This window comes from Sorghum bicolor, chromosome 1 (genome assembly GCF_000003195.3).
Source record: "Sorghum bicolor cultivar BTx623 chromosome 1, Sorghum_bicolor_NCBIv3, whole genome shotgun sequence".
NCBI lineage: Eukaryota > Viridiplantae > Streptophyta > Magnoliopsida > Poales > Poaceae > Sorghum > Sorghum bicolor.
In genome coordinates, this window is record NC_012870.2 from 76,351,274 (window position 1) to 76,360,357 (window position 9,084).

The 9,084-nt window shown below is 42.4% G+C and overlaps 2 protein-coding genes across 3 annotated transcripts; one reads left to right on the plus strand and one right to left on the minus strand.

Moving 5' to 3' along the window:
• Positions 396–4,287, plus strand: LOC8082144 (probable myosin-binding protein 4). 2 transcript variants are annotated; one of them, XM_002465767.2, is made up of 4 exons: positions 396–724; positions 842–2,152; positions 2,229–3,648; positions 3,969–4,287. In XM_002465767.2, the coding sequence occupies exons 2-3, from the start codon at positions 1,177–1,179 to the stop codon at positions 3,623–3,625; spliced, it is 2,373 nt and encodes a 790-aa protein (XP_002465812.1). In that variant the 5' UTR covers positions 396–724; positions 842–1,176; the 3' UTR covers positions 3,626–3,648; positions 3,969–4,287. The 2 variants fall into 2 exon arrangements, with proteins under 2 accessions (XP_002465812.1, XP_021307262.1); XM_021451587.1 differs by having other exon boundaries at positions 2,280–3,648.
• LOC8082145 (ribokinase) lies at positions 4,509–7,478 on the minus strand. The gene is made up of 5 exons (XM_002468410.2): positions 6,995–7,478; positions 6,234–6,481; positions 5,809–6,100; positions 5,248–5,400; positions 4,509–5,134 (listed from the first exon to the last, which is right to left on the minus strand). Exons 1-5 carry the CDS (start codon positions 7,361–7,363, stop codon positions 4,751–4,753), a joined length of 1,446 nt encoding a protein of 481 aa, XP_002468455.1. The 5' UTR covers positions 7,364–7,478; the 3' UTR covers positions 4,509–4,750.

Consider the following 9,084-nt stretch of genomic DNA (forward strand, 5'->3'; position numbering starts at 1 on the left):
GTTGGTCAAAGGTATGTTCTAATAAAATGAAATACGCCAACAAATTTTAAAAAAGGGAATAATACTTACACAAGTATATTGTCTTAAAGTAAGTACCGTTTATATTATGAAAATATTTTTTATGATTATAAATATAGTCCAAATAGGCAGCTTTGGAACAAACTTGAGTGAACCAAATTGCATTTTGGATTTTTTTGTGTGCATAAAACAGTAAACAAAAATCCAGCAAAGTAGCACCAATAGTTACTGCAGTTCCAGGAAGTATCACCATGCTGTGAGCCAAATATTTCAGCAAATGATTTCAATGATATGTCTTTTAATATCACAAACTATGTCGATTTGATTTCCACTACACATTCTTTTGCTTTCTTTCTTCAGCTTTTGGTGGTCTTCTTCCCCATTGTAACGAGAGGCCATGCTTAAATCTCTCAACCTCAAATTACATGCAAAGGCTAGAGAGAGAAATGCGGGGTTTAGGGAGGAGACGGCGGGCATCTGTTCTCTCTCTCTCTCCTCCGGAATCCTACACCGACAGAGGGGGAACCATTTTGCCTCCTCTTTGCAACCAGAAACTTTTTTCCCCCAATTTCTCGGGATTTTTTCCCCACACTTCTGGACCTTTTGGTTGAATTCCACTGTATCGGTCTCGTCCTTTGCCTCCATTATGTTACCAAATCGGTGATTTAGGGAAATCCAGCTTCTTGATCGAAGGTCTGCAGCACTGGTATGTTCCGAAATGAATTCCCCTTTGAATCTGAACAATCTGGTGCGATTGTGAAACCCTAAATGTTACATTTTACAATTGCTAAAAAGATTGTACATTTATGCAACTTTTTTGCAGGAAAGATCGGATCCTGTGATCAATTGGCGATCTATCTATTTGTTTGAACCCTGGCATGCGATTCAGAGCAACCTGGTAATTGCAGCTTCTTCTGCATTGCTAAAGTTTGCGAGGGCACTTGCTGCCTCTTGTCGCATTGGTGAAGTTTGCCTTTGGAAGTTTCATCTTTTGGAACCACAGATTAGCATGGGTGATCAAGATTCTAACACTGCTCGTTCTTCATCAACAATGTGGTGTGATTTTAGTATCTTTGTGCCTCACTGATGGGAACTTCATAGGAAAAAAATATATTTCACAGCGACCTACATGCGTATTGGGGGTGTGTTCAGCTTCCCATGGCTGCGCAAGCTCGTGCAAGGCCGCGGAACTTTTCGCGGCAATTCTGGCCCGTGCTTCGCCATGCCATCAGCGAGTGCTGCTTGATCATAATGCTCGTTGCGACCGCCGTGCTGTCATATATGGCCACAAGGTTCGCACGCATGTGCAGCCTCCGGTCACCGTGTATGCTGTGCTCGAGATTAGATCGGTTTCTACATGGCAAGGCCTGGTTCTCTGAAGAACTAGTTTGTGCTGCACACAGGCTGGAAATATCACGTTTGTCGTATTGCCAGAGTCACAAGAAGCTTGAGCGCTCTGATGATATGTGTGATAGGTGTCTGCTTTCTTGCAGTACCTGTAACCTGACAAACATCAATGCTAGGGATAAGGTGAAGTCTCGGTCGAGATCTAGGCACAAACAGCTGTGCTCTTGTTGTTCTGTGCGGTTCAAGAAGAAACGGGATTCACACATGCTACCTGACATAGCAAATAACAGATTTCCAGATGATGATATGAGCAAATTAAAACAAAGAAGCATAGCCATGCCTAGTGTTGAGCATTCTTCAGATGAAGGCTCTGATCACTTGCCGTATGAAGGATACAGAGAACTGAAGGTTGGCTACGAATCTGAATCTGAGGTTCACATCTCAGGTAGTGATGACGATGAGAGCAATGCAGTACCTCATGACGCTAGAGAAAGAGCCCATCACATTTCAAGTCGTGATGTGCAGCTGCAACCAATGATCTCCAATGCCATCGGCTCGTCAATGCTTCCTTCTGATAATACTGTTATGACAAAGCCACCGCTGAATACTGCAAGAGATACTGACAGTAAGTCTAGTGATACCAAGGTTGCAAAATCTTTGGATCGTGCTATTGGCCATGGTTTGGATGATATCAGCTGGAGTCAAATCAATGCAAGTGACAACAGTATCAATATGCAGTCGAAGGCTGTGCCTGAACAAGTTTCAGCAGAGCTCCCAAAAGAGAAAAGTATGTATGCTATCTAACACGCTGTAATCCTTATCTAACTTGAACTATTTCTGAGTATGTCAAATTTGCATTGTAGCTTTTCTAGTTGGTATTGAGGAAGTTGGTGATTCTTTTGAGGGTGTTTCAGGAAGCCCTGACGTGGAAGTTGCAAAGGATTTCGCTACTTCTGGAAATGCTGGAACAAGCTCAAGTGCAGACACTCATGTCAGCCGGAACAACAGCATGAAAAATGCTTCTGCAAGCAGAGGCTACCTTAAATCTCCTCGTTTATCTGAAATAATCTCGGCCAGGGACACCAATTCAAAAACAAATGAAGAAGTGAAGACATTTCTGTCACAATTGTCTACTGCACGAGGATTTGATGGCTCTTTGAATGAGATGACTTCTAGCCCCAGAAGTGGCATACAGATTGATGAGTACCGACAATATGATGCTACTGGTATGGCACCATTTCTTGATAGGAACAACTCAAATCTGGATCCATTTGATGTCAATGCAACTAGTGAAGACGAAGGTGAAAGTTCCATGGAACGGTTGAAGCAGCAGGCTGAAATTAACAGGAAAAAAATGAGTATGCTTTATAAGGAGCTCGAGGCAGAACGAAGTGCTTCAGCGGTGGCAGCAAGCGAAGCGATGGCTATGATCAACAGGTTGCAAGAGGAAAAGGCTTCGATGCACATGGAAGCACTGCAGTATCTCCGGATGATGGAAGAGCAGGCTGATCATGACCAAGAAGCAATTGAAAAGTTAAATGACTTGCTGACAGAAAGGGAGAAAGAATTACTTGACCTGGAAGCTGAACTTGAGGGTTACCAGAGCAAGCTTCATGATCAACCGTTTGATGTTGGAAAATTTGGTGCTACTGGTGGAGCTATGACATTTGGAGTCTTGGATAGCTCAGATTTCATGAGGCATACCATCTTTGATTTTGAAGATGAAAAGGCAAAGATTTTGGAGTCCTTGCATAGATTGGAGGAAACCCTAGGCATGCCCTCCACAAATAGACTTGATATGGGTGATGCAAATGATACTCTACAGAACAGTCTATTGAGTGATCACTCAATGAGCAGTAGCCAGTATATAGAAAATACAGAGTTGGAAAGTTCACCATTGCCTCGGGAGGACTTGATTAGTGAGTCAATTTCTTCTCAGCACAACGATGAGGAGGAATCTGTTAGATACGTGCACAGTCACAGTCACAAAAAAGATGAGAATGAATTTGTTGAGAAGCAAAAGAATGTTACTTCATGTTCCCACATAGATGATACCGATACTATGAAAAGCATTAAACATGACATTTCTCTCCTTAATGCAAGATTCAAGGCACTTGAAGCAGATCAGGATTTTCTCAAGCAAATACTAAGTTCTCTTAATGTTAGCAGTGATGGAGTACAATTTGTCCAGGAGATAACTAGCCATTTGCGAGAGATGAGAAGAATCATGGCAGATCAAAGGGAAATGACAGTTTTATGAGGTCATGATTGATCACTATGAAGGTAACTGTTTATAGTTTAATGGTTAGCAACGAGTAATTATTATGAATGTCTTAGAACAAGTTCTGGAATACATAGAATCTTCAAAATCATTGATTGGCCATTAATTCGGTCAAAGTTTCTTCAAAATCGCTGAACTTGCATAGGGACACCTTCTTTTGGTCACTCACTGCTCTATCACTGAGTAGTTGGCATTGCTTGATTCTTTTTTTTTCTTTCCAATCTGCAGTAGCAAGTAGGAAATCTCATAATCTCATCATCATTTTTATTTTATCGAATTACGTTTCCTAATCTAAGGATTTTGACCCAACCTCGTGTTTCAGTTTCTGTCATCGTGAGCCATTACTGCTACTGCACTATGATGGCCAACTTCATGGTAGCATGATGCTCCAGCTCGGAGATTTGGCAAATGGGGTAGAGCATCACCTAGATGTGATTTTGCACGACATGGGAGCGCAGAACATGCTCTTTTCAAACCAGCGAACAGGCTCAAAATCCCTAGGCACTGGTGATGTCTCGGAATAGTTTACTACAGAGAAATGGATATTCTTGTATCATCTGGATGTGGTGGCTGTTACTTGTTAGGAGCTAGGTTGTCAGTGTAATTAAAATCTCCAGGCTTTGTTGACATCAGTTCGGTTAGTTTACTAGTTATTGATCATGGTAGATTAGCTTGCCTCTAGACTAGTACTGGAACGCAGGTCCTGTAGCACGTTCACATCGACAATATACAAGCGACATGTTCTGTTATACTTGCGTTCTGAATGCCTTAGTTTCTCAAGAAAACCAAGTTTAGAGCCTCAACAACAACGATCAGAGCAACCCAACAATCATCAGCACATGACTACAGAGACAGAGAGACACATTGTAGCATCAATCACGTTCATGTTAGAACAAAACTTCAGGTGGTACCATCATTCCACGCAACCATAGCTGTACAGCTATCAATAGCTTCAGCAACCACATTCTGTTCAGGAAGTAGCTTTACCTGGAGGCTAGCCTCCAACTACCACTCATCACCAGAAAACGGCGTGTGATCGTAGAGTAAAAGAAGAATCTATGTGAATGACAAAATGAATACAACAATCTACTATTCAGTATGGAATCAAGCCTGGACAGCGCTTCGCTCTGACACTGCTTCGAACATAGGCAAAATGTCGGAAACCACTTTGGTAACAGGAACATGCACAATGCGCTCGCCAAAACCATTTCTTGCCATCCCAGACATAATTGAGACCTCAATACAGAGAGAATTTCCTTCAATCAGCTCAGTCCATGTGTCTTCTTCATTGAGATCGGCTTCTTTCAAGAGCTGTAGTACTTTATCCAGGCGAGCAACATTCCTGCCAGCCCCACAGCCAGTGGCGGTTGCAGCACCAACTGCATTTGCTAGGGTTAATGTGTTAACCGCTGGCAAGTCATGGAGGAACCCAAAGGCTATAGCAGCAGTAAAGCTATCTCCACATCCAACTGTGTCCACAACGTTGATCTAATGAAGACAGGCATAGTGAGTATTAACAGTTCCATAAATCAGAGAGTAACTTCGATTACTTCCAACATACTACTTCACAAATGAAGGCTAAATATCAGCACAATGAGTACCTTGAAAGCAGGCGCGCAGGAAACAGTGCTCTTAGTTATCATGATCGAACCCTTGGAACCCATTTTGATGACAACCTGCTTTGTGCGGACCCCTTTCTTTAGCAACTCTTGCCCAGCCTGAACTGGGTTTCTGATGGTGGTTAGAGATTCAGCCTGTGAAACAATAACATCAATACGAGAAAAGCTAAGAGCAGAAAATGCAACAATCAGTAACTGTGTTCCAAATGAGGCCTAGTTCAGCAATGAACTCTTTCAAAAAGTGTATCCATGTTTTGCAGTATATTTTATCTTTTAAAAAATAGTTTAGTCCTTTTTTACGAAACAAACGAGAAGCAAACACAGACGATCATTCAGATCTCGCCAACTAGAAAAGAACCACAGAGAGACAACAAGACATAAATCATCGAGAGCTCACTTGGCCTTTTCTAGAGAAATCTGGTCTCATAAAGAAATGACTACTAGAGATATGTTGTGCTGGATATGACCAATTGATTATTCCTCTATAAAGAGCACCTGCCTGTAGACTAGTAAATTAGAACTACAGCATGTATGCCAACTAACCTCATCTGATGTCAAGAGGAGGACATCACTGAACCTGAGCGCATGCTCAAGTGCTCTCTGCTCATCCAAGGTCCCATGTAAGAGAGATTTCCCACGGGGACCAGGATCGAAAAACACTGCTGTTCCCGAATCAATTGCACAGTCGATAGAGGATGCGATCACATCAGGGAAGAACTCATCAAAAGCATAGCCATTGCAAAACAGTATTTTGGAGTGATGAATAGCTGTCCTGATATCTGCTGGGAGTTTACGTATCCAACTGAATGCTGGCTCTTCACTGAAGTCTGCACGGCTGGCATTGCAAAGAAAGCAACACTGATAAATGACCACGCACATTAAACCAGGAAAACGGATTAGCTGACATGAATTTCTTAACGGTAATTGAAACATGAATAAGAATTTTGTTCCAAAAATCATTTTCTAACCTGCAAAAACCATGTTTCTGAAATGGGTCTACAAGAACCCAACATAGAAGTGTTTCATAGGCTTGGCGGCACGCAGCAGCATTGGTATTTTCAAGCATCCCAACAACACTAATGCCCTCCGCTTGAAGCACATCAAGAAGAAAATTTCCATATATTTCCTCTCCTACATGACCCAGAGTGGAACAGCTAAGCCCAAGCCTAGCTGCAGCAAAGGCTAAATTGCAGTTTCCACCAGCCTCCCAAAATTTCTGTTAAAGTGATAGAATACAAAATGTTCAGAACATACAAAAACCAGATATTGCATTACGTGGGGCTCATGAAGAGTTAGACATAAGTCGCGTGCAGTGAACAGTAAACATACTGATATATACAATCTGGTTCTCCACATTTCTCCCAACTCCCAAGTAGATGAATCTCGCTAGAAACTAGCAACCAAAAATATAGCTACCAACTACATTTTTGGCACTCCATTCTGAAATCATGATCAACCTCACAAAAACAGATACGGATTACAAGCTTATCCATATTGAACCGTCAACATCTAGTTGTTAAGGCTGGACCTATCCTCCACCCAGCTAAAAAAAAGACATAAAGCGGAAACAACGCAAGCCTTCCAGTCAACAGAGGAATTTGTAATAACCGGATTAAAAAAATCCCACAGCTAATGACCATACATTTCAGGTTCGTCACGCTATGCTCGTATCCAATGCCAAATCCAAAGTTCCAAACAATAAGTAGCTCGGGAGCACTATTGACCGTACCTGATCGGGCGGTGAGGCGGCGAGGCGCTCCATGTAGGCCTTCCGCTCCTCCCGCGGCGCGGGCGGGAGCTGGGGCACGCTGAGCACGACGTCGACGCAGAGGTTCCCGAGCGTGGCGAGGTCCGTGTCCTTCCTCCCGTCCTCCCCGCCCTCCTGCGGCGCCCCACGCCTCCTGGCCTCGTTGACGGCCCCCGAGACGGCGGCAGCGACGGCGCGCGGCCGGGCGGCGCCGCCCGCGAGGCGGCGGCGGGGAGGGAGGTGCAGGAGAGGCTGCGGCGGCGGGTGGCCGCGGCGCGGGACGGGCGACGGCGCCGGCGACGGGGAGACGGCCGCCGCGTGCCGGTGCGGGTTTAGGGTTTGAAGCGCCATCTTGGGAGGGGGCCGCGCCACGCCGAGATGGGGGGGTGAGGACGGACGGAGTCGGAGCCTGTAGGAGGCGAAGCGTCCACCGTCCAGCCGTCGAGGGAGGGAGCCGCAAAATTGGAAAAGGGGATGGGGTTGGGGTGACTTTTTCATTTTGGAGGGTGAATTGATCACATGATATGATGGAGAGTGGTGTAATTTTTTTTTCTTTCTGAAATTCTGATTCTGTTTGCGGCGGATTGATTCCGATAGGAAAAGCATATTGCTATATTGACTGACATTTAGGCCTTGTTTACTTCCACCTTAAAATCTAAAATTTTTCAAAATTTCTCATCACATCGAACCTTTAGACGTATGTATAAAGTATTAAATATAGACGAAAATAAAAACTAATTATACAGTTTGGTCGGAATTGACGAGACGAATATTTTAAGTCTAGATAGTCCATGGTTGGACAATAATTACCACAAACAAATAAAAATGCTATAGTGTCGAGAAATTTTTCACTTCACAAACTAAACACGTCCTTATGACATGTCTATGTGGTGCTACGAACCTGTCATGGTGGCTAAATTCAGTCAGCATTTACTTTATTATGATGTAAAATGTGGCGTGCTGCATTTTTCATTTTCATGTTATAAATTGTTTCGATTTATTCTCAATCATGTATCTTGTTGTCCTGCCTTGTTCGTTTGGCTAGCTGATTTATTGTGAGAGAAAAACACCGCTGAATGGCTGGTAGATTCGACTGATAAGCTCAAGCGACTTATTTCATGAAAAGCTTTTGTTTCCAGAGCATCACATGTGAAAATGCATCTTATCTATAGCAATTAGGTCATACACAAAGAAAAATAATTCAGGGGGCATACTGATCATTTCAAGTGGCCTAAATAAGAAAAAGAGAGGAAAACAGATGTAAAAATGCTGGAATGTCAGAAAATTTAGTGAAGCCACTTATGCATGTCACTGTGAAAATTTGTTCCGCCTTAACCTAAATAATGTTTGATTTAGACTGGGGATATATGCCGGATTGTCCACGAGCCTTTTGTGTACAACTACAAAGGGCCCTTTTCAAATTATTAATTTTTTTTCTTTGAAAAGAAAGGACCATAAGAAGGAAGGAATCGCATTATATCATCAAGCATATGTTCCACTTCCACCCTTTCTTTCCTGCAAAGGCATTCAATCTTGAATTCTTGATGGTGTGCATAACTGCATATCGGCAGCAACGTCTCTTGAAGCCTACTTGGTGTTTTTTTTATACAAGCAATTTGGTGTACTACTGAGTACTGATGATGAAGAACAGAGCTGCCTTTGAAGGAGACAAACAAAGTCGAAAATAAGAGCATCTCTAAGAGTCTTTCCAAAACTCGTTCTTTAAATTATTATTTATTAGAAAGTCATTTAAATAGGAATCACTATTTATATCTTTTCATCCTCCAATAATTTTTTTATATTTTGTGTGCACTCTAGAAAGCCAACTCGTTCTTCATCTTTGGCTAACAATACATCAGGAATACATGAGGTTTATATTTGGATATCTAATTAATAAAAAAATTATTGGATATTTTTCATTAAAATCTTTATCACTATCAATAACGTAACATAGGATCTAAAGTGACTCTTGGAATTGCTCTAAAGCTACTACTAAAATGTGTGTTTACTATATGATGATGATGGGCTTGTTTTGCGACCCATTCCTTTCTGGTCCTCGCAACCTGTTACTA

Bases quoted from the DNA above. Each gene is read 5' to 3' on its own strand.
- LOC8082145 (XM_002468410.2), bottom strand. From the start codon at position 7,363: ATGGCGCTTCAAACCCTAAACCCGCACCGGCACGCGGCGGCCGTCTCC. The intron at 5,401-5,808 runs GTTAGTTGGCAT...ATTGTTTCACAG, and splicing joins TCCTCTTGACATCAGATGAG to GCTGAATCTCTAACCACCAT. The intron at 5,135-5,247 runs GTACTCATTGTG...TGTCTTCATTAG, and splicing joins CCTGCGCGCCTGCTTTCAAG to ATCAACGTTGTGGACACAGT.
- LOC8082144 (XM_002465767.2), top strand. From the start codon at position 1,177: ATGGCTGCGCAAGCTCGTGCAAGGCCGCGGAACTTTTCGCGGCAATTC. The intron at 2,153-2,228 runs GTATGTATGCTA...TTTGCATTGTAG, and splicing joins AGAGCTCCCAAAAGAGAAAA to CTTTTCTAGTTGGTATTGAG.